General features: G+C 34.1%; 1 protein-coding gene across 1 annotated transcript in view; it reads left to right on the top strand.

The window, feature by feature from the left end:
* The first annotated feature begins 373 nt into the window (after positions 1-373).
* The window catches only part of LOC134799870 (neuropeptide CCHamide-2), a 34,533-nt gene continuing 8,428 nt past the window's right edge, over positions 374-26,478 (top strand). The window contains exons 1-2 of the mRNA XM_063772286.1: positions 374-606; positions 17,990-18,065. Coding sequence (XP_063628356.1) covers positions 17,996-18,065 — 70 coding nt within the window. The 5' untranslated portion in view covers positions 374-606; positions 17,990-17,995. The remainder of the gene's footprint in view (positions 607-17,989; positions 18,066-26,478) is intronic.

The raw sequence follows: 26,478 nt of genomic DNA, 5'->3' as shown, positions 1-26,478 counted from the left end.
TATGCTAATTTCTGGGATCCTAACCTAACTAGCTAAACAGAAACCTATGCACACAAAACGAGTAAATATAAAGGCTTATAACACAACACATTTAAAATATGCAAATTCTCAATGATCCCAACATCCCTGTACATATATGTATGTTGTATGTAGGTATTTATTATTTATAGTGTCCTGGAAACAATTCCTCAGGCTAATTTAGGTTTAGACTTATGATCATAATTTAATAATATGTTTACAAGTTGATTGTAAGTAATAAACATCGTATTAACATTGTTATTTTATTATTTATTTATTGATCATTCATCATCTTTAACATATTCATTTTGAACACGCACCTGTTGTCAATACATCAATCGCAGCCACTTAGAAAAACTTATCACACGATCGCCATGTCACGAAACCATCAAAACAAGTCAAACCTGCCCCAAAAACAAGTAGGCAACGTCACAGCGCCCACGCGGCCGCTCTGCGCCGCCCCAACTCTATGGGGCGCTTAAAAGCGCGCCGGCCGCCCGCCTAAGCGCATTCGACACTTGCAAGGCCTAGTAACATGTGCTAAGGACACTGCACTTACTGACGTGAATATAACGAATCGGACTTTCAGTAAGTATATTTTGTGTTTCTATTTTAATCCGGGAATAGGTTATCAGTGAGTCATTTTTGTATTTGTGATTTTAGTAGCGGTTTAAAAAAAGTTTCAAGTTCTTAAAGTAACTCTCGTCTGATATCGAAAGTGAAACAGTAGTTAAAAATCTTGCAAATTTTTAAGAAGTTAATATTAAAAAAAAATACTGAAAATGTTCTTTAGTAAAATACAAAGGTAATTTTTTATATTATACGCATAATATAACTTTTACAAGCTGCTGAAGCAACTATCAAGCCCTGAAACTTTCTCGCAACCCGCCACAAAGTGCGATTTAAGTACGCAAAGGATGAAAAACAGCGAAACTATTTTTCAAAGTTTGTACCGTATCGTAAAGTATCGCGGACGCATGGGGTGTTCGGTATGTTTAAATATCGTGGAAAAATATAAGATATAAACGTACTAGTGCTCGACATGCTAATGCCCAATAAATGACACCCTGCTGTCACCTCTATTGACAATGACTTACGTTTCAAGATGACATGTACTGGGACCGCGTCGAGCACCAGTACTTTTACCATAACAGATACAAACAGTTCTAGGATATACATTCGTGGTAGAATACTTATACCTACTAAATGTTTTTTTTCTTACTTACACGTCATTTACAAAATATTATAATAAAATGAAAACTACAGTTATTCACTTAAAAATAACGTATTACCTTCAAAATATTCTTCTTTACAAACGCAAACGTTTGTTAAAATTATCAACCATATGCCGCTGTAAAAAATTTGTTACTTTTTGTCAACGTATTTTTGGTCCAGCCTGTACTGACGGTATACACAGGACGTTCCATTTTGTGCCTGTTAGATTTTTATAGGTAGACATTTAACTGTCCAGAAATCCGGACAGTGTTACTAATTTTTATGCACTAATGTCTTTTTTAATCAGTAGAAATTTTAAATATTTATAAGCATCTATATTAAATATTTGGTGTAAGTTATTTGATATATAAAGTGACTTTTGTCGCTGTTCAACACTTGCTCGACAGGAATGCGTTGATAGAAATATATTTGAACTAGCCTCCGCCTTTAAATTCTCCCAAAAGTCATTAAAAACTTTGACCCAAAAAATTTCACCCTCACGGGGACTGAAAAAATATTTCTTATATAGTTAGTGGAGTTTTTAAATATTGAAACAATATACGTTTAAAATTTCAATATCATACGTTAAACTGTTTGAGCTTTACATTATTTAGATTAGATAAAAAAATAAAATATCAAATTTTAAGTAAATTTATTTCAAACTAACCAGCAATAATGTAATAACATGTGGTTAAAAATAGCTCTAGGTATATAATATTGCTATACCAAGTAATATAATTATAGTCATTAATCAAAGCATTCCTTATTATCATCAATGTAAATACGTTTAAAGTTTGTCCAGATTTAGGTACATTCATTTTATATGTACAGTCACCTGCAAAAATATGTTACTCTTTGAAGGCCGCAAAAATATGTGACACGCTCTTATGGCTCTACAAATAAAATCGTGTCATATATTTTTGCGGCCTTCGTTGTGTAACATATTATTGCAGGTGACTGTACAGGTACTTAAATAAAATATTAATCACGAAAATAAACAAAAATATCAGGCACCGTAACTTTTGTTTGTCAATTATCGAATAAGCAAAGTTATCAAGAAGTCTCTATCTTTATTATTAGTTATTTGCAAAAATTAAACTGCGTAATTTTCCTCTTGTTTGAAAACTTTTGAAACAGTTAAGTAATTTAAGAATTTTACATCAATCAAGTAATTAATTATATCCGAAAAAAAATTATGACTCTAGCAACTAGTGAAATGAGTTTTATTAAAGTGTGTGTTCTAAGAATTTTTATAATACCATTTATAAACCTTAATGGGCTACATGCATGAAAATGTTTTATAATGTTTGACTAATATACACATTTAACAACACGGAATTAAGGCAAAAATGTGAAATCTACAAATTTGTAACATTTGTTTGTGTAATTGTAACATTTTTGTAAAGATGGGCAATAGGCACATATCGCTATCTTCTACTTTAAATTGGCATAATATATCAACATACCAGAATAAAATAATAATAAAAAAATATTGGAGCAAAGTAGGGTCATTTTACGTTAAGTTTTTGGGAACCACGATATACTACGTAGGTACAAAGTGTACTTGACTTTGTACAAAAATAATCAACGAACAATCTCCTGCTTCAGTGTTCTTGAGACACAGAAAATGTTGACTATAAACAGTCGCCGTCTAAATCATTTTGCGATTCTTATTCGCCATAATAATACTCGTAAACGGTAGGAATCGCCATAATTACGTCTCGTAAATAATGTTTACTAGTAAAAGATTACAATTACCTACCACGTAAAACATTGTTATGACCATCTTGTTATCATAATATCTACTTACTTACCTACTTACTTTTTTGTTTTGGTGTTTTGCTTAGTCTCTTTAGATAGGTAGGTAGGTACCGCACTTCTAACCATGTGATTAATATAAAAAAAACCGGGCAAGTGCGAGTCGGACTCGCGCACGAAGAGTTCCGTACCATAATGCAAAAAACGGCAAAAAAAACGGTCACCCATCCAAGTACTGACCCCGCCCGACGTTGTTTAACTTCGGTCAAAAATCACGTTTGTTGTATGGGAGCCCCACTTAAATCTTTATTTTAGTCTGTTTTTAGTATTTGTTGTTATAGCGGCAACAGAAATACATCATCTGTGAAAATTTCAACTGTCTAGCTATCACGGTTCGTGAGATACAGCCTGGTGACAGACGGACGGACGGACGGACGGACGGATGGACAGCGGAGTCTTAGTAATAGGGTCCCGTTTTACCCTTTGGGTACGGAACCCTAAAAATATATTAAAAAAGCGGCTTGTGTTTAATGTGTGTACCCAATTTTAAATTAACAAGGCAATTTATAGACAAGTGTGTAAGTAATTTATAGTCAAACGAAATGTATTACCAATATCGCGATCGGGGACCCGAACTTAAATCTTGCCGCTGGAAAGTCACAGCCTAACCGATACGGCCCCGATTCGATCTTTGAAATACGATAAATATTACTTCTAGATACGATATTTTCTTCAAACAAAATCGCCACTTTTAACACTGTCCATATCGCATCTAGACGTAATATTTGACGTAGGTCTCTATCTTAAAGTTCGAATCGGGCCGGCACTTTCAACATTTGCCCTGAAATATAATAGCCTAAGTTCCGAGAAATTCATTGGTAGCCTCCGGGATTCGAACCCTTATCTTCCGGTTTAAAAGTCGCTAACGTTAATTGACCAGGGACAGTAGCCAAGACGACAATCAAAAAGTAAAAATATATTTAAACGACCATCGTAATCGCGGGAGCAAAAACAAGCCCGTCAAAGAACACATTCAACAGAACGTCAGTTTTGTAAAAGTGGAATATTCTGCCTATACAACATTTTAAACCTCTAAGAGGTTCTTCATGTAGCATGAAGTTTACGCTGGAAAAGGTCAATTAAACTTGTATGTATTTCACTATTTAAACGCCTACCTTTAAGTCATCGTGTCAACGAGTCAATAAAAATAAGTCACCAATGTATTTGATTTAGTATATCAGTATTTACTTCTTAAAGTATTTTATGCGATTTTTGTAATAGATGGCCTAAATGTTATCTAAATTCGATTCTGCTACATTTTGAACTCATAGGTGCATAAAAATGTTACTCGATAGGAATGTCACTTCTGTTATTATTTATTTGTCATAATCTTTCACTACTGTCAAATTGTTGTTGTTTCCGCGATAACGATGTATGGAAATGACAGATCAACGCAACAAAAAGTTGCGTGACAATTTCCATCCATTATTTAAGTTTCATTTGATGTTTTCTACGAGTATAATGATTGTCACAAGGCTAGGTCTCCACTACAATAGCCTGAATAAAGGCTAACCGTCATTTAGCACACATAACATTCCAAAACTTTTTACTGCTCCAAAACGAAACTTTCACAGAACACTAAAGCAAAGTTCAACCAACAGAACAACTGTTTGTCCAGTTATTTAACGGCTTAACTTTGCAGTGTCGATGCGAGTAGAGGAAAATTAATTACTAGTGTAAAACCACCCAGCCATAGAATAGAATAGAATATAATAGAATAGATTTATTCGTAAGCACAAACAATCGATACAATACATAATATAAAAGAAAACACAAAGTAAGATTAAAGTACCACGAAATGGCCCCATCTCAGCATGTTGCTGGTGGCTTCCAGCGCTGGTCTTCCGATGAGACCATCAAGTGAGATGAATCACGGAAGATAATAGCCATAGCTATACCTACACAATCTTGAATATATTCGTTCAGGTGCACTGAAAAAAATAAATTGCTGAACTTATTAAGTACCTAATTCAAAAAGTAGGTAAGTGAACTAAAGAGGAAATGGGATGGCCGCTTCTCCATACAAACGTAGTCCTCATTTTCCTCTCTGGATAATGACATAATGGAAAATATTTTTGCATAATTTGTTGTATATTAACCATAGCCTATGGTCCCTACGTTTACAATCGGCTTAAAATACGTGAGTGACCCGTTGAAATATATGTAATATATGTGTGTGTCTCACGGCAGTTATGTTACTTATTAAGAGAAGAGTTATGTTTACGCAAGAACCGTAATTGGGAAGTTATTCAAACTTCTTGCTTCCAATATTAAGTACATGTGTACAGTTTCTATCCATTATGATGGAACTGATAGCAAATTGGAAATACAACCCGAGCGTGGCGACCTACTTTGTTCAATTCGGAGATAAAACTCAAACCTAACTTTTGGACTAATCCCATTAAGGCTTAACCTGTGGAATCGTGTTTTCAGATCAATGTTCTTGTTAATGAATGAATTTCCGTATTCGGGGACATTAATAGTGAATTGTATAGTTAGGTAGGTACACTGGCGTTCAAAAGTGCATGGAGATGTTTCAACCGTAATATTCAGGCATTACGGTCGACATCTATCCATGCACTTTTGAACGCCACTGTACGTGTATTGCTTTTAGGTTGGTATCTGTGGAGTATGTTAAAAGTAATCACGGTGGACAGCAAAGGTGACGTTAAGGTGTCAACTGCATCTGAATTGCCGTTGCGGCGTATATATAATAAACACTATAACAAATAAACAAATAAATAATTGAAAATGATGTTGAAACAATCGAATGTCAATGAGAAAATACCTCCTTACAAGTCAGCGGCAATAATTTGAATATCATAACTCCCACAAAACTTTTCCACTTAGCACCTTGCCATTGTAATTCATTGTATGAATTAATTTTGTAGCCCAAACCTTGTATTATAGCGACAAGGTTCTAAACAGAAGGGGCAAGGAAGCCTCAAAATAGATTTTAAGGACGGCCCTTTACAAAAGTTACAGGTGTCAGAAAAGGTTCTATCCAATTATACTTTTTTGTAAACTTTCTTAAGACTATTATGCTTTTGGCTCCTCTCGCTCCAGTCGCCATGTTTACCTAAGAAGTCGAAGTAAAATATGTATTTAGAATTGTGTTAAGAAACTTAAGACTGAGTCAACGAGCAATTTTGAAGGCTGTCAAGGTTGATGGTAGGTAGGTAGTGCATAAATGTTTTCCATCGCATTTTTCATTGTTCATTGTATTTCAGTCAACCTCAGTACTTTTAACTTACTGAAATATCAAAACACTTTCGTACGTTTCCGTGAAAATACGATGGAAAATAATTAAGCACTACATCTGTACTAAATATCTATACCGGGTGGGCCCTGTAACAGTACGAGTATCGAGTATCAATAAATTAATTTGTGGGCTCTACTCCTCAAACTGACCAACATTTTTCAGCGATTTTCAAAAATAACTTGTGTTTTGATTTTTATACCTATATTTTATTCTAAGACGCAGTGTACCGTAAAATGGGGTGAGTAGGGTTCGCGGGGAGAGTTGGGTTATGAATGGGGAGAGAAGGGCTGAAAGGGGGATGAGATGGGATTTTAAGGCTACTGCTACAAAAATAATGTATTCCAATTTAAAATGGAGCTATAGTAATACTCATAATAAAAAAAAATCGACCCAACAATCTTCTTCCAAAATCACCTTTGTATGAAAACCCATCTCACCCCAATTACGAGGGACTACGGGGCGAGGTGGGATTTCCTGTTTATCGTCAAAGTTATGAAATGGAACTACCCAAAATAAAATAAAAACTAAAATACAAACGTCCGGAGCACTTATTATATACACCATTTAGTTTGCATATGTAAAAATAAAATGTTATCGAGGTTTGAATGTCAGTTTTGCGCCTACTCACCCCATTTTACGGTATTGCGAATTTTGTTATGATTAAAGCGTGTCAAGTTTATACGTTATACATATAAATTGATAATAAAAATTCTTAACTTAGATGTTTAAGCTGGTGGTACCATTTTGTGTATAAACAACAAAATTTAAACTCACATATCGCTTTTGGTTATCTTTTGTATTTTGTAGTATTGAACATGTAAAAGCAGATAAGTAGAATTCGTGGGAATGGCATCATTACATACCACTCTGCATTTTTGCATTCAGACAGCAAAGTGTAGGTACCGATTATAAATATAATGCAAGGTGCTCTAGAAAATACAAGGTACTTATAGGGAAAACATCTTTCGCTTTTAGTTTCTTTGTGCTACTCTAGGTGTTATAACTGTTATAAAAGCTTTCAAACGTTATATAAATCACTTTACAGTACATCTGGGTCTACATTACTATACCAGGTGCTGTAATAAGCACAATATGTAACTACGTCGAAAATTTAAAGGGTCATAAATGTACCGTAATATGTAGTACTTTTCCCACTTGTATCGTAATGTACTAATTATGATTTTTATGAATATTACACAACTAATAAAAAACAACGTTCATTTAAAGTGGTTTTCTTAGGGTTCCGTACCCAAAGGGTAAAACGGGACCCTATTATTTGGAATAACAAATCATTCTTTTTCACCAGACTTATCTATTTGTCTAAAATGCGATAAATAGACAGACATATATTACTAAACGTAATCTTTTCTATGGGTAATGGGCCTTATAAAATTGAGGCGTGTGCCACCTTCCAAGTGGCCCGGGGATTAAGAAAAAGTACTTAGGTACCTTATAACACATTCAGGTGCGCATTAGTTTATCTTAGTGTCTTAACTATACCGTAATTTAACAAAAAAATATTCCAATTTTGATTTTGAATGGTCAAACAAAATACCTAATCATAATATCATTATTTTATAGAATATGGTAACAAGGCAGTAAGTATCTTAGTTATGGCTAAGTTGTCCAAAAATATTCAACCTGCATGCAGGCGTGCAAATTATTTACAGTTTTAATATTATTTAATATATCATTACAAAATCTAAACTAAAAATATAATATTAAAATATCAAACACTTTAAAGGCGACATCATTGTCATCTATTTTTCGCTTTAATCTTTTGTCACATCTTTTTAATAAATACCGCTATAAAGAATAATTTAATACTACCTACTCTGAAATGATTATTTGACATCACGCCAGTTGTGGTTTACAAACTTAATGTCGATTAATGTGCGGCATTCATTAGCTGGTTTAATAATGTAAAGTTATATTCATGTATAATTTAGACATAATAACAATTTTTTTTACATTCATTTACCTCTTGTCTGTGTGTGATAAGAATCCTGGCCGAATTGTTAGTCATCTTTTTTGTTTTTTGTTTTAAGTACGATTTTTTCTGCTCTATACAGCACAACCGAGACTTGAACCCACGATTTTTGACCAACACACACATATGAAAGGTTAAAAAGAAACCTGGGAATAGGAGCCATTGTTATTGTTAATTAAAAAAAATATATATTGTAATATTGTCTAAAGCGCCCTATTAAATTTGTGTAAAATTTGACAGTGATTATTGTCTCGCCAATTACAAACAATTTGAAATTACCTCTGGGACCTAAAAGTTTGTTGAGATCTACAAAGCTCAGGCAAAACTAAACTTTAAGTAAGTTTAAATACGGTTTTTATTTCACTTAGCAGTTATTGTTTAGAAACATGTTAAAATTATTTTGATATAATCTTCTACCTAACTTATAAAAATGTTTTCGTTCAAAGCTTGTCAATCACCTAACTGAAAAGTTACCTATTTACTAGTATTGTTCTTAATAGAAAAGATGTTAATTAATAACTTAAAATGTATTGACGTCATATTGGCCTATATAAAAGTCTCCCGTTCCATTAAAATTTGAACCTTTATTATTAGTTTTGATGTCTGGGCGGCCGGAGGAAATACCAAAAAGTTTTATGTTTAAACATTTTAAAATTGATTAAAACAACAATCTCATTCAACAAACTTTTCTTAAATTTTCTTTCCATTCTACTATAAGCATAAGAGTGAATGGCTTTCCACTCCCCCGAGGACGCACGAAAGTGCCTTATGGCAATATACTTCGCACGTCATCTATGGAAATTGACACTGGGCTATAACCTCGAAGGCGAAAATAGAAGTCTCGTATATTTCCGTCTCTACGGAATTTGCAAGAGAGACAGAGGCAAATGTGACGATTCGTGGTAGCCCCCTGACGGGAACAATGACCGATATATTGGATCAGTTGCGAATGAAGTTTGAATTTGGAGTATTGTTTGCTAATGGGAATGGCGGGAAAAACATAGTTCACTCATTCATTTCAATCACATTCTATTACACAGGTACACTGTATTATTCGGGAGTATAGGGATTTTGTTAAAAATAAAACCACACTATACGTATTTAGATACTAAAAATAAGATTTGTATTTCTACGGAACACATTTTATTTTTAGACTTGAATCGCGACTATAGGTAAATTAGGTAATGTAGTTCTATGAACTAATAATAACAGAACGGAACGGAAACTATTAAGGTTTTGCTTTCATGTTTTCTTCTTATTTCTAACAAAGCAGTAACAAGACATTTTCCCGTACGAAAAATTGTCTGAACTATCGTTACCAATTAATTCTCCAATTAAGGGAGGAAAACAGATAATCGGTAATTGTATGTTTTTCTCTATAATAACGACTGTTAATTCATTTAAGAATATAATAAGAAAAAAGAGGAATACAAGAAATATGTATCTTAGGAAATTTCACCTTTAATGACAGCTATTATAATAAGTGTAATTATTTAATAATTGTTGATTAAACACATTTTAGGTAAATTAAATGTTGACAGAGTCTTTCGAATTTAATTTTATTCGTTTAAAGGCATACTTTCTACCAAAAGATTGCTTGACTAAATCACGCCCCGAGTTTGAGAGTTGAAGAAGATGGCGCTGTACCATCATGCATGTTTTGTGGTAACTGAATTGTCCAACACCAGCATTATGACAATTAGAGCTCGATTTAACAATTTGTTATGTTAGACTAGGAATCCTCTAGACGGAGTTTAGAGCAATTATTTCATAAAACCGATGCTGCCAAAAATACGGGGGTGCGGGGGACGAGGTGAGCGAGTTCTCGAGCCGTGTTTGGTCCGTTCAAAGACACGGACGTCACACAAAGACACTTTGGTCTCGAAAATGGAGTAAAACTACCGTATTTGTGGCAGAGGGTGTAGCGCTACTATGCTCAACCTCGAGGATGTCTTGTCTGTGGTTATGGGTTTGAACTGGTTTTGACACGACCTCAACGATCATCTTGGTGATTGGCGCTCATATCACGCACGACTTTGACTTCATATCGCATGCACTGATTATGTCATTCAATCCATCTCTCTTTTTATCAAAGAAATTGAGACAGGTACGGTCAGCCAAGAAAGTGGTCTACCACTTTTCGACTCTATCATCTGATTCATAGAGTCGAAAAGTGGTAGACCACTTTCTTGGCTGACCGTACCTGTCTACCACTCTCTCTATTCCAAGTGGTCTACCACTTTTCGACTCTATGAATCAGATGATAGAGTCGAAAAGTGGTAGACCACTTTCTTGGCTGACTGTACAGCACCCGCGTCATGACCGTAAAAACAATATCGCAACAGTAATGCAGCTGCAGTTGACATTAGAATGTTTCCTTTACTATCGTATTTCAAGTATTATTTAGTTTTTACAAATATTATACATTCAATGAATGCTTGCTTTCTATTGCTTATATACATATACATGTATATATCAATAAAATATTAATCTCTATTCCAAGTTGTATTAACCGATAAAGTAAAATAAACTCGATGAAATATAATCTAGTAGGTACCTTAAAAAAACTCCCAACACGCAAACGCAGAAACCGATTTGGATAAAAATATATCTAAGACCGACCACTAAAAAATCTGCTTTCAAATAAAAAAAAAACACACCCAAATTGGTACACCCGTTTAAGAACTACGATGCCAAGAACAGACACATACGCATATAATACCCCTCTTTTTGCGTTGGGATAAAATCGATCGTTGAACTGAATAGCTATTATAACGTACTTTAGCCATACATTTAAAAGAAAACCATAATAAATGGGAGTATTATGCATACATGTATGATAATGTATGATTACATTACAACGCATACATGGGCTACTTTGCGAAATTGTGTTCCCTTTAATCCTGTGGCACACTAAGAAAAAGTGTTCCTTTTATATCGAAAAGTAAAAGGTTAAAGTTATTTATTTGTTTGAAAAGGAGGCAAACATTTGTCATGCTAATATTGATACCCGAGCAAGTGAAATACTAAAAAAACGTTATTAAATATATTTGTCATTCAAAATGGTCACTTAACAGTAAATTTTACCAGCCAACATGAGAAAACAACTCGAAATGGCAGGTTCAATAGGAGTAGCGTACAATATGTGTACTTAATATACTTATTAATAAAAATAGCCTTATTTTATCCCTTTAAATAATTTCCCTAAAATTATGGAATTAAATTGAAATGAAGTATATATTTTATAACTTTACAATAGCATAATAAAAAACCTTTCACAACTGTATTCCGAATCCTCTCCTTTAACAGATATATAACTAAAATAACAAGATTGCTATGTTTATTATTGGTTTTGCTACGCCGCCATTGCCCTTATAATGTCATCACACGGATTTTCATATGGAAATAGACATGCAAAGGACTCAGGCCACCGGCCCGTCTGTTTGCCTTTGCCTTGCTAATCAATAAATATCGTATTTTGTATACACGTTCCTATGGATTTACGCTCCTTTTGAATAGTGATGTATAAATCAGAAATATTGACGATTATTAGAGCGGGTCAATAGAATCTTATACTGCTAATGTGGATGTGGACTCTTTTATTATTTTTAAAATAAATACTTATTCATATTCATATTCATATTGATAAAGATAATTAATTACACGTCAAGAATACAAATATCAATCATAATTCATTGATTATAATTTATAAATTAAAAATCAAAGTGCATACAATGTAGACATCAGAAAAATGTAATAACTAATAGTTTAATATTAACAATATTTCACAGCGACAAAAAATGCCAATAATAAATTTCACACTAAAATACCTACTGCAAACATGGACTTTACAATTTACATATTTACATTTTGTGTGTGGATCGATGACACTTTATCGAAAATTCATCGATGGTGTAACAGGCCATTTCTAATAATATTTTTTTGATTTTATTAGCAAATGTGACGTCATTAGGGGCATCTCTGATGTCGGCAGGTAACGCGTTGAATAATTTGACTCCTAACACACCGACGGATTTCCTGGCTTTAGCGGTAGTATGGGGCGGGACCAAAAGCAGACTTCCCCCGCGCGTGCTTCTACCTGACTGCTGCTCACGGGTTTTATACGAGCTGAGATTACTTCTATCATACTTACATGCTTCTAAAATGTAGACACTAGGTAAAGTTAGGATTTTATATTTAATGAATAAGGCCAGTGCTGAGTGGTCGTAAGGTTTCCCCGCGATTATTCGTATTGCTCTCTTTTGGAGCTTGAACACTCGTTCGCGATCAGCCGCTGTCCCCCACAGATCGACACCATAAATCAATATCGAGTGAAAATTGCCGTAATATGCTTTTTTCATATTTTCATCTGAAAGTGTCGGGGCCAGTCTCGATAGTGCGAAGGCTGACGAAGATAACTTGTCGCACATAATGTCTATGTGGGCTGACCATGTCAGACCAGCATCAATAATAAAGCCTATAGCTGCACACAATAGTTGCGCACAGAAGGTCGGCTTCATACGATGCGTCTTTACCTGCCAATGGACTAATAAATATAACAGCAAATTTTAACACTCACGCACGATAGCCCTAAATATATATATACCTACACATTAGTTTTTAATGTTCATTTAAATGGAGAATATATATAAATTGTAAAATTTGAATATAAATGATTTCAAGATCTTTAAGAACAAAGCGCGCGGAGTACCTAGTGATAAAATATGGTACCTACTTCATTGAAATTATTTGCCATTCTATTAAAAAGTAAGTTTTTTCCTCGATCCATCTCCGTAATTTCCGTAAACTGCATTAGAAACTCAGTCACTGTGAAAGAAGTTTTACCGAGATTGAAGTAAAAGAAAGCAAACTAAAAAAAAGCTTAAGTGCTATGAAGTTTTTGTAAAATAAGCGTAAATGGTTTAAACATTATATATATTAAAATGTGTCTCTCACGTTTTTAAATTGACTTATTGAAGACCTAACTCGTTAAGTATATAAAGTAATTTAAAATGTATGTTTCTCGCAAGTTGTGTAAAATGTTATGACTAAATATTTATCAGTTGTTTTAGATTTTGATGAATGCTTAAACTATTTTTTCGTAGAAGACCTTTATCAAATGCATGTGTAAGTAAAGAGCTAAAATTTTATTAAAGATCCTATAGTAATCTAGAGACTGAAAATCATTCTAACAATGGTATACGATTGTATGGCCTGCCAGGTGGACACTTCGACACTTGGATTTATGACCAATCTGCTACTCCAAAGGTATTACTACTTACTATAGGTACGCAGATTCAGTGGGGTCGGCCGGTCGAAGTATTTTTACAGATGGAGCATAGGTTTTACTTGTGAATCCTAAGAATAGTGTCAAATTGTTTTTTTTATGGCCTGGATGGAATCATATTTTTAAATGAAATAAATATTATTCTATTCTATTCTATTCTATATTATTATATAGAACAAAACTAGAGTCTAATAGTAAGTACATTACGATACAAATGGGAAAAGTAGGAAATTTGCAACGAGTGGTTTACATCGACACGAGTTGGGAATTACCTTTTCGCAATTGTATTGTACAACGTTTTACAGACCATAAGACCCTTTATATTTTTGACATATCGCTGTCCCAATATTACAGGGCTCTATGTTTCACTTTTATCGAACTGAAATTTGAACATTGTCATAGTGACATTAAGTCGAATTTCAACTATCTTGACAATGTAACATAGAACCCTGTAATATTGGGGCAGCGATATCTAGGCACGTATTGTCCTTAATCCCGCCCTAGGGCGGTAAAGTAGCACCATATGTACCGTAAAAATCTATAAAAACCCCATTCTTAAATGTTCACAAATAAATAACCGTCAATAATCTATGACGAGTACTTAAGCTTTTGAACGGAGATTACAATGTTACAGCCAATGACAAACATCCAAACTTTCGCGTTTACAATATTAGTGAGGCACAAATCATGATTAATGTGATTTATTACGCCCCTACATAAATAACCATGATTCACCTTAAAATATTAGCGTTTACGAAAATAATTTCAAACGTAAGAAACCTTAAAATAACTGTTGTTTAAAGAGTCTTTGAACACCAGAAATACCTTTGAAGTTATTAATTTAATTGTTTCTAATTGTGATGGCTTTGTAATTGATTTACTTGACTAATTAACTGTGTACGTGTAATTTGATGTTAGGCTGGTTTGTAATTAATCAAAAACGTCTATTTTAATTTGAGTCATGCAAAGGTTGGCCCAAAAATGCGATGATTTATTTTTAGTGAGGCATATTGTTGACAATTTTAACAAACGTTTGCGTTTATGTATCACACCTTAAGATGTTTTATTTAAGTTCAATCTACTTAGTTCAAGTATTTAATTTTTGATGACATTTTGTAAAAAAAAATGTAAGAAAATAATTCTTTGTCAAAGTACTTTGGGCCACCTTGTAAGCGCTGCTATTTGCAGTTCACGACTTTTAGTAAATTGTCATGTAGTGCCATGTAGGATTTTAATTGTTACTGTTTAAATTCTAGTTGTTACATTTTCTTCAATTGCTAGAAACTTACTACATTTATAAAAAAATATTAAAAGTTTAAGACACACGGAGTTTTCTCTAGAATAGATAATTTTATTATCTAAACATTATATTTAGACATTCGGTTTTCCAGTATGGTATAGGTAGGTAATCATTTCTAAAAATAGCTCAAATTCATTATAGGATTAAGGTCCGTCTGCTGAATCCCGTTTACGATTGACTTGTCAGCTGCACCTACCACTAATCTAATAGTCACTATTCAACGACCACTTTACCTTGGTCTCACCTTCTACGAACTTTACTAGATAACTATGTATCTTTTTTAACTGGTCTTAGTCCTTGTTGACCAGTTTATCTAGAGCTAAAGCGTACTAGGAGATAGTTCTGAACAAGTTCGCGGTTATAGGTCAGGGTAGACTGGTGGAGATAGGAGTCGCAGGACGTTCGGTGTAAGTGAGTTGTTTCATCGCTTCTGGTTACCTGGTTCAGTGGGAAACCACGCTCAAATGATTTAGTTCGTTTCTGTTTTTCGCTTGTGACTTCGCTGGCCCAATATTACAGGGTTCTATGTTACATTTCAAGATAGTGGAAATTAGACTTAATGTCACTATGACAATGTTCAAATTTCAGTTCGATAAAAGTGAAACATAGAACCCTGTAATATTGGGCCAGCGATTTAATATTAGTGAACTGGATATGAAACTTGTTAGACGTAAGGTAAACGTAGGTACTGGTGCTCGACGCGGTCCCAGTACATGTCATCTTGAAACTTAAGTCATTGTCAATAGAGGTGACAGCAAGGTGTCATTTATTGGGCATTAGCATTTCGAGCACTAGTACGTTTACCTTATATTAGGCGTTTATGCATTTATTTTCCTACCTATAACTTAATTCTTGAGTAGCAGTACTTGGTTTAAGTTATATTATCACATACATAAATGTATACATTATAATGTATACATTTATAACACACTATATATACTACTGTACTGTACTGTGTGTTTATATTTTTAACACACTATAGTGTGTTACATGTCCTGGTCCGGGCAGAGGCGTCCATTACTTTGTTATCTATGATGAGTGATCGATGATCATGTGATGCTTTCTATAAACGAAGTGTCGGACGCCTCGGCCCAGACCCGAACCGTTCTAGTGTGTCATCCTTTAATGAAATATCTTGACGAATAACATCCACAAATTACCCAAGTGCCATATTTAATTACAGGCAACGGGTCTACCGCGATATGATTTCATTGATTTGACTGCTATGATTGATTTGATTTGATTGGGTAGACCCGGTCATGTAATTAAATATGTGTACAAAACGCAAGAGTTTAGTGTTTTATACCTTTGCGAGATGACGTTCTTATACAAGAAAAGTTTGGTTAATTTTTGAAGTAAATATGTTTAAATTGTTAGCACGAAAAGCGTCTAAATCTCGGAATGTATCTATTCTCTTAGACTGGATTTTCGGGAGGGAGGAGGATTTTGGGTTACCGCTTAGTTAGTTTCACAGCAAATCGTATAAAAGAGCAACTCTATCCGCGGTGTACAGTAGGTAACACAGAAAATGTACTTACGTTTAATTTATTTGTGCTCGTATGTTTAAAGTTTCACGCTTGGCACATATTGGCTGTTCCGTTTGTGGTCCGGTCATTCGCAAAAAATATATCTGCGGTCTTATTGCCGCGACGCATACAAATTGTATGAAGTAGTCTTGGCAACTAGACGCAACCGCAGACATATTCTCAGACAATAACCCGGTCTATTTTACTTTAAATTTGTACACTAAAGTAATTTTTAATAAATTTGATTTTTTATGTTAGTTCTTCTCAGGATCACGAGCTCTTTCGATCCTGGTATGATTTACATGTTTCGTTCCTTCCATTCCATTAACATCATACATAGGCTATGAAAAGTGGTATAGTCACAGAATTTAATTTCCTACCGATTTTGTACTTTGTCACAGTGATAATATGAGGTCTCTAGCGACTTTCATATAGAATTGATTGTCACAGTGACGATAATATGAGGTCTCTAGCGACTTTCATATAGAATTGATTGTCACAGTGACGATAATATGAGGTCTCTAGCGACTTTCATATAGAATTGATTGTCACAGTGACGATAATATGAGGTCTCTAGCGACTTTCATATAGAATTGATTGTCACTGTGACAAGGTACGAAATGGCTTGGTAACTAAATTCTTTGACTACCTAACGGAATAGAAATATAAAAATAACGGGAAACTTTATTTCTCCTATCAGTATCGAAAGAGATTGTGATTCTGAGTAGAAACAATATAAAAATGAACTAATATTAAAAATAATTGTGTCCATTTTTAAATAAAATAGCCCTTGGAAGGTAAGGATGTTCCAATCCGTTTAAAAGGTCATGTCTATCCCTTGTTCCATTTTGTAACCTATCTATTGTGTCACTATTATTATGTATTAATCTAATACTGAAGTTTGAAGTGGACATAACCGAAGGGCAATATCTTTAAGCATATTAAGACCTAACAACAACCATCGTTAAATGTTACTTTGAAATTGTTTCAACGGGTCAAGCACCCAGTTACCATGGTATTTAGGAAGTTACACGCCGAACTAGAAGGTTAAATGACTGAACGTTGTATCTTGTCAATGTAAGGCACCGTAAAGAACTACTCACATGATTACACATCGTGTGTGGACACATGAAACTAGGTACTTTTCTGATCTTTTTTATCTGTATTGAATGATTTTCTTTTTCTTGCAGCGAAAACTATTACCATACATAGGTAGCAAACCTACTCGTATCTACATGCTACGTTAAATGCTCATGCCCAGTTTCATGCAATTTAAGGATGACTCACGTTAGACCGGGCCGCGTCCGGGCCGGAGCTTCCGGTGCTTACTTTTCTATGACATGACAGGCGATCACGTGATGCTTTCCATAGAAAATTATGCGCCGGAAGCTCCGGGTCATACATGGCCCGGTTTAAAATGAGTCATCCTTTAAGCATGTCGTTTTAAAATGAGAAAGTAACTTGGATTATACGCGGCTTTTTGGCGTCGGGTAATTTGTGTCATTCATAACTCGTAACGGAAAAAATGGACCCATAAAACAACAACGATAGTATAATAATCTGCTTGTTTCAGGTAAAAATGGCCCAAATAACTATCACCCTCGCACTGCTCGCCGCTCTCCTAATGCTGCAGGGTGTCAGCGCAAAACGTAAGTTTAAATTAAGCAGGTTAGGGGCAAAGGTAACTAACTACTTATTTATTGAACTAAATCCACAAATTTCAAGTTGGAAATCCCCAGATTCCTTTTCCAATGTTCGTTTGGATTCGCAGTTACAAATAGGTACCACGCCACATTTCCATAATAAATTACGCCCCGATATTGCTTATTACTTCTTTTACCTCGGAGACATTGTTTAGGGTGTAATTTAATTAAAATTTGTAAATTTGACGCGTGTAAACATAATTTTAAATAAATCCGTTTAGAAGTTTATCCCATACCCATTTGTTTAGAAGTTTATCCGATAACATTGGCAGCTAACTAGGTACACACCGGTTTATTACATAAAAGCACAAGTCTTAATGTTAAGCTCTAGCGTCCGGCCTTCCTAATAGTAAGTAGTAATTATAATTATACATCGGTAACTCGTGGAATTTAGGTAGCACTTAAAATATTAGTGATGAGCACACATCGGTAACTCGTGGCATTTAGGTAGCAGGCACAGACTAGTGATGTGACAATGTTCTTCCTATACGAGTCGAGAAAAAGAAACCACTAAAAAACGGAAATTAATGAAACTAATCTTTTAAGTGCTACCTAAATGCCACGAGTTATCGATGTATAATTATAATACATTCACCAAAAGTATCTCTATCCGTTGGGTAGCAATAGCACCAGACAAATTTTTACAATCTGGCTTTTAAATATAAAAAACTATAGTTTCAGTCGCGTAAAATTTGACAGCTCCGAATAACTGCTGTGACAGGCTGATATCGTCCGGCGAACTGGTAAACTGGTAATCACCCTTATTCTTTATTTGTGGGTAGCGTCCACATGTCGGTCTAGTTGCCAAAACGTTCGATACACGACCACATGGAATTTTTACAACGCTCTTCGTCTCGTACTATGGTGTTAGCTGTGTGTGAGTTGCTTTTGTTTAGTTTCGTTAAATAAAATAAAAGTAATTTTATTTTTTAATACTATTGATTCTTTGACTGCCGATTGTTCTGATATGATGGGCCGCTATCTATAGGACCCAACGGCAAAAATACCTAACCTAACCTAACCTAACCTAACCTAACCTAACCTAACCTAAGTATTTTAGGTCTTGAGTAATTTATTCCACTAGTAGCTAGCTAGTATTATAGCGATATTGTTTTGGTATTTTTTCACGCATAAGATAATAAAATAAAACGAGTACGTGATGTATAAAGGCCTGAAATATTATGAAAAATACCTACACAAACATTTATTCTCTAGAACAAGAACATGTTTATAATTTGAATCTCCATACACAGACAATATATAGGGTATGTATTTATTGTTACACACAAGAAATCTGAATTATTAATCAACATGTTCCTCACAATGCTCCCTCGGGTCTGATTAGACCCTCACATGGAAGTACTTATCAAGTTATTTCCCAAACCTCACAACACTTTTACAATACACACGAATGTATACTCTATAAAGCCTTGTATAAGGTTTATTTTATTAATAAAGCCAAGTAAAATCGGAGGTTTCGGGAGAGGGCAGTAGCTAAATATACTCGCTATCCTTTAAATGAGAGTTTGACCGTTGTTCGAAACTCGGCCTCAGAATTATTGCAATTTTACCGAATTTATTGTGAACATTATCGCGGACATTTGAAACGTGTTTCGTAATTGTTTTACTGATTCGTGTTTAATTTTAGAGATTTGTTAGGAGTTTGGCGACGGGAAACTTGAAATTGTTGACGAATGGAAATGATTTCACGCTCCGTTAGGTGAACATTGTGAAAACTTGAAGCTATTTTGAAATCAGTTGTGTCTTAGGATAGGTACCTATTTAGTAGGCATTGGCTGAACTAATTATGGTATCTTAGTTAAAACTTAACTTTACTGTAAAACGATTTTGCCTCATCTATATAAATAATTGCGTATTAAATAAAATAATCGCATAAATACATGTTTAGTAAAATTTATTAAAACTAAGCGTCTCATTTTAAATAACTCGTATAAATTATCCCATGCAAGGGATATATGTAAAAGTAACGGTTTCGTAGTTATAAATACCAACAATCTAACCACACTACATAATGTTTATTTATTTATTAATTAAAAATATCTAGGTATGTTAAGGAGTGGTAGATCTTCGGCATGTTAGTCGAATATCATATTTAAATAATTGGTTATTATACAAAAAAAGGAAATATGAAAAATTTAATCTATATTAGATATTTAAATAAACATAGGTTACATTGTAGGTATGTAATAATAACATTTTCAAATATCGTGAAAAAAACAAAACCTAAGCACAAAAATGCGTTATGTTAACATTCAGATTGTAGCCAAAACTAACAACAAATAACGTAAACTTAATGCACACAGTGAAAAGCCAGAGAATAAACACTGTGTTCAAAGGAATAACATCCTAAGTACAATGAAGCTTGAAACATCTAATATCCTTTTGGTTCTACAAATTATTCAAACCAGTCATAGGTTAAACGTAGAGCAGATGCTCAGTGCGACTTGGGTGTAACTTTGGTATTACCGCACACTCGAGGTACGTAGGGGATTGTCGTGTGGGATGTTGTCACAGTAAATCTGATTACCAGTACCTTAGTTTGTAGTGAATGAAACATTTGTTTATTGAACAAAATACAGAAACTTAGTTTAAATCTGATACTTGCAAAATTTAGCGGTAAATTTTATAACAATTTATAATTGCATGTGGAATTCGCTATAACTACTTATATGAACCTATTAATTAACTAACTAGGACTAGGTAGTCGCGAGACGCCCACAAGTCGCCCGCCGAGTTTTAAGTAAAGCATGGCGCCGCCATACATTGTCACGGCTAGAGTGCCAAGTTCGTGAAAACTTAGCGTTGTTAATAGCATCTTTTTGAAACACTAAAGTATGTCTCACTTGCGTATTTACCTGCTTAAGTAAATTTCTTTAGTAGATATTCTACAGAAGCCAGTCAATGACACGGTAAAGCGGCCCATAAAACGTAAAGACAAGCTTAGCAGGACGAACAAGCTTTAACAGGATAATTTAAATCATTAATATCTACCAGACGCATCAGACTGTCTCTTAATTATCAATGCGAACATTTGTCATATTAACCCATCCGAAAACAAAACTGTGTAAAACAAACTTTATTCCCACGTATCACGATCAAATTTCCCACTCAATGTTATGAAGAGTATTTAATTTCAGCAGAATTATACAGTAATATACGTTAATGTTGTATGAAAGCTTGTAGCATGTTGGGCTCACGTGAAACTCGTAAAAGTTAAAGGCAGTGTTATGACCGTGAGTGGCTTCCTTTACGTCCGTTTTATTTTACCGTGCTACGTAATTAGGATTTCATTGACAGCTTGGGTACTGCGGTTTCAATTGCTTTTAAAACAGTTGTTTTTAATTGGATATTTTGAACTGTAGGTAGTGTAGGTACCTATATCTACCAATTAACAAGACGAGATCCATAATTCGTTTTGTACGGCGTCTATGCGATAGATTGGACTTAGAAAACATCCATAACTCAGGAATATTTGTGACAAATACACAAATAAATGCTCTTATCGCGATTCCAATCCCGGACCTCAGGACTCACTACCGATACAGGCTATGCTAGGAGGTCGTATCTTGAAACCTTACATGTTGTCTGGATATGAAAACAGACTTCCAATTAGGTAGCACATAAATCTCATACATTTCCTCAAGACATATATTTTGCGTTAATCTTTGTTATTTTAAAAAAATCAAAAAAATATATATTCCAATATCAAATAGCATTTTTATTAAAATTTCCAACTGAGTCAAGGCACGCTCCTCTAAAAATAACACCTAAGCAGGAAAAATAATATCATTTCATTTGATTCAGAGTCTGTGGTTGATTTTGTAAAGTTAAAGGTTTATTTGAATTCTGCTAAAGCTGTATTGTGTAAAATTCTTCAAAGTTACTGTCCCGTCAAATTTCTTATTTGCGGTAAAGTATTTATTTTATTCTTTTAAAAATATTTCCACGTGCTATCGTATTGTCGCGAATGCTACTCGATCCCTTTTTGCTTATTTATACTTTTGCAGATTACCCTGCAATATTCCTTTATCTCAGTATCCCGATATTTCCGTATCTATCTATTTTATTAGGGGTCGAGCGTGAAGTAGCTTTGTTGACCAATTTGCCTGCCATACTGTCGCCATAGGAAACGGTTATTCATGATACCTGCAAGTTTTTGATCAGTGACATATCTATTTGCAGAAAATATATGCGGGTTTTTTTGATATATCCCGATATATGATCATTGAGTCTATCGCGTCGTAACCAAACACAAAACAAAGAATTGAACAATATAAATATCTGTTACTTCGTTTTTTTTATTTCCCGTCAATATAAATACCTAACGAAATATTAATTTAGTACGGCAGTAACAATATTTTATTACCGGCCTGTAAACGATCTTTTCTTTTATTATTCACAATGAAGATACCCGGAAAGTAAAGTAGATAAAAATCTTAAATCCCAAATGAAATGTTTCCCTAAAAGTATAAGCGTGAGACACGCGTTATCTCCATCTTCCACAGGTGTTTGTCCCGTCACGTTTGTCAATATGTTACATTAAGTATAATATGTTATATGTTCTTTCATAATGAGAGCGTGCCAAGTGCCTACTTGCGAAACTTTTAATAATGGCCGAGAAATAGGTATTATTAGGATACGTAAGATTAACAAAGAATGATAGGGAATATTTAGAAATGGAGATATAAAGAGTTGGTATTAAATTGTGTTTAATAACTTATCACCATGTTATTGTTATATATGACACCGTAAGATTGTGAACCCGTTAGTTTATAATCTAACGTAGGTTAGGTTAGGTTAGTTTGTAATCACCCTACCGTCAGTTTATAATTTAACTAGCGAGATTATAAACTGACGAGTGTTTACAATTTTACGGTGACATATATATGTAATTTAATAAAACTTTAGGCAGAATAGAACTCTCTCTAGAATCTACCAACTAAATCATACAGACCTAAGTATATAAAAAAATACAAAAGTTGCTTAAGTCTAAACACATTAAAATTTCAATTCGATCGAGGATCCTTTATCAGAGCAATCCTAAATAACCTTAAAACTTTTCGGACGATAATTGACTAAAATTACGTAAAAAATAATTTTAATAAAAAATAAACGGAATAAAAATTTGCCGGAACATTAAAATATTACGTTGTTATTTAGCTTTAAGATGGCGTTCGGATATCAACTGCAGCTGCATTACTGTTGCGGCGTCGTTATAATAACTGGAGACGCCTTTAAGAGCTTACTCCTCTGCCGAAACAATTGTGCAAACTTTTGTATGGACTGACTTTTATCTGACATGGCTATTTGTACGTTACGTACGTTACGTACAAATAGCAATACATTTGACGTGCCCCCCCCCCCCCCCCCCCAGCAAAAATCGGCAGACTGTTTTGTACAGAAAATGCGTCTCCAGTTACTAAATGCTCTATGTTAGTGCCGCCGCTGTATCTGTCAATTTCCTTCATAAAGTAGGTGGGAATGAACATCATAATCGCGGCAGTAAAGCGGCGGCGAACGTCACCCATTTTATTAAAGAAATTGACAGATACAGAGGCGGCAAAACAATAATGCAGCTGCAGTTGACGAACATCATCTTTAATTTATTGAATTGCAAAAACAAAACATCAGTTGTGTCAATGCTTTGTTACCAAAACCTCAGTTACTGCAGACACTGCATAAGTTGCATTACATAAGAAGATTATCGTTCGTTAGTCGTGATCCGATATCCATGCAACAGCTAGGTCATGTGGGTCATGGAGTATTTGATCTAGATTCCTATGATTATATAATAGGGTAAACCAAGGCGACGTGGCTAACTGGGCGAATCGACCCAAAAAGGGCATTTCGGTCAAAGCTTTAAAATCGAGATTTATTTATTCCTTTATTAAAATTAGGTACTTCACGGTTAGTCCCATTGTCATTAAGTCAAAGTGGAAAAATCGAGCGAACACTTCAAATACTTTAGGAACACCCTGCACCGGTTCTGTATGAAATATGACTGCTATTTTTGTGAAGAAATTCCTATTCTAATGTTTGAACTGCACGTGTCCGATATTCAAACTACGTTAACTCTTACCTTCACTCGCGGTTTGTCGACTGGGCAAAGTTAAGCAAATAAAGTGATCTCACAAACGAACCGGATTTGGTTTAAACCAACGTTCTTTATCAGATTCTTGGTCGAGTTAGCTTCGTGCATTGGTTGGAGAAGTCACTTGATTTATTAAACATATTAAAACCGGGTCACTCACGTTTATAAAGTCGATGATTGCTCGACATGTTTCGCTCTATAACGAGGAGTATTTTCATAGAGCAGAGTTTAAATTCGAAGGTTCAAATTGTTAATTATCAGTTTGAACTGTAAGGCGTTTATCACACTGGACGTCGCTATAATACGCGCATAGCGTTGTCTTGCTGAAACATCGGAGCGACTTGCGATGCATCCAGTGTGATAACCACCTAATACCTACACATGCCTGTTACTTCACACAAACATTTGCTTTAGTAATCAACGCGATTGAAGGCAACTATTCACTTTTGTGTGCTTTTATTAAAACTGCCCTACATTCGTTTCAAAGGAACTTAAATATCAAAGTATCAATGAGAAGCTTTCAATGCTTTGATGATTCAACTGTGACCTACATTTAAATTATTGTGACTAGAGGTTTTTTAAATTATTACACGAGTGTATCATTACCTAACCTTGCCAAACTTTGTTCTTATAATTAACGGTATTGTTATTTTTGTTTTGTACCTATAACTTTTTAGCGTACTAACAATAACATATATATGCAAATATTAAAAGTAGATCAAATAAAAATTACGTAAAAAAGTCCTAAGTAGGTACCTATTAAATAATAAAAAGGTTGTCTGGAAGAGATTGCTTTTTAGCGATAAGACCGTCTGTTGTTTAACCTCTTCATTTCTGTAATTTTTGTATTGTTTACTGTAATGAGGTGTGCAATAAAGAGTATTTGTATTGTATTGTATTGTACCTACATAGAAAAGTATAACAAGGTGGTCTCAATTAATACAGGTTCGCATTCGTCAAATGACTGTTATAATTAAATATAAGAGGACGTAAAAAATATTAATTCCTAGTTTTAAGTACTAATACTCGTACATAATTTAGAATATATTTTTTACTAACCAAGATATGAGTGTAACTTACTTGAAATAAATGATTTATTATTTATTATTATATATTATATATAAACAAAATCATGGGGTAATGCATGATATATTAAATGATATCCTGATTTCATATGCGTTATGTTAATTTATATTTAGTCAGAAGCTGTGGTGCATATACGCGTACGGTCATGAATCCACAACACATTTCCATGGGTCGGCATAATTTTGAGAGACATGTTTGCAGACATAATTTTGTTACAATTAAACAGCCCAATGTAAAATAAAATCACATGTAATTATTAATTCATACGTTTAGGAGTAGGTAGTTTAATTTGTAAAAGAAAATTTATAGTTTTTTTAATGAATATATTTGCGAAAAAAATGTAACAAAGGTTTTATGAATAAAGGGCATTAAAGGGTTATGTACACATACTTTTTAGGTTCCGTACCCGAAGGGACCCTATTACTAAGACTCTGCTGTCCGTCCGTCTGTCTGTCTGTACCTCAGGAACCGTGATAGCTAGGCGGTTGTAATTTTCACAAATGATGTTTTTCTGTTACCGCTATAAGAACAAATATCCCATACAACAAACGTGTTTTTTTTGCCGTTTTTTGCGTAATGGTACGGAACCCTTCGTGCGTGAGTCCGACTAGCACTTGATTGGTTTTTATGTTACCTTAAGACCTACTAATACTCGAGAACAATTAGTAACACGTTATTTTGTATTTTTTACTATTGTTCGTATAATATTTTTCTAAAGAAAATAAAACTACGAGCAATAAGAAATAATGAGAACGTTTCTATTGTTTCATTATTAAAAGTGCCATCTAGAAAACTTTTTCTTCGCAATGCAACAAAGTTTATACTTAGCTTAGTTTCGAAACACTTTTGATAATAAAGTGAAATGAAGACGTAAACGAAATTGTAGTAACTTAAAACAGTAATTATTGGTGAAACTTCAAAGTCTCGAAATCGCAGTTAATAAAGTATAATTCGTTTCTAGCCGGTGTATTTTGTAAATGGGTAAGATATTTATTAATGTTTATTTTAATTTTTAATATTTTACCTAATCATAAAGTCAATATAGGTAGGTACATTTGTACATATTATCATCATATGTGTGTGTATTATGTCATGTGTGCGCCAAACCGGCAAAAACTAGAAAATTAAAAAATTGCATTAACTGCGCGAATTCCGAGTCAA

This window comes from Cydia splendana, chromosome 2, assembly GCF_910591565.1.
Source record: "Cydia splendana chromosome 2, ilCydSple1.2, whole genome shotgun sequence".
Taxonomy (NCBI): domain Eukaryota; kingdom Metazoa; phylum Arthropoda; class Insecta; order Lepidoptera; family Tortricidae; genus Cydia; species Cydia splendana.
The sequence above is the reverse complement of the archived record's forward strand: the minus strand, read 5'-3'. Positions and strand labels throughout refer to the sequence as shown.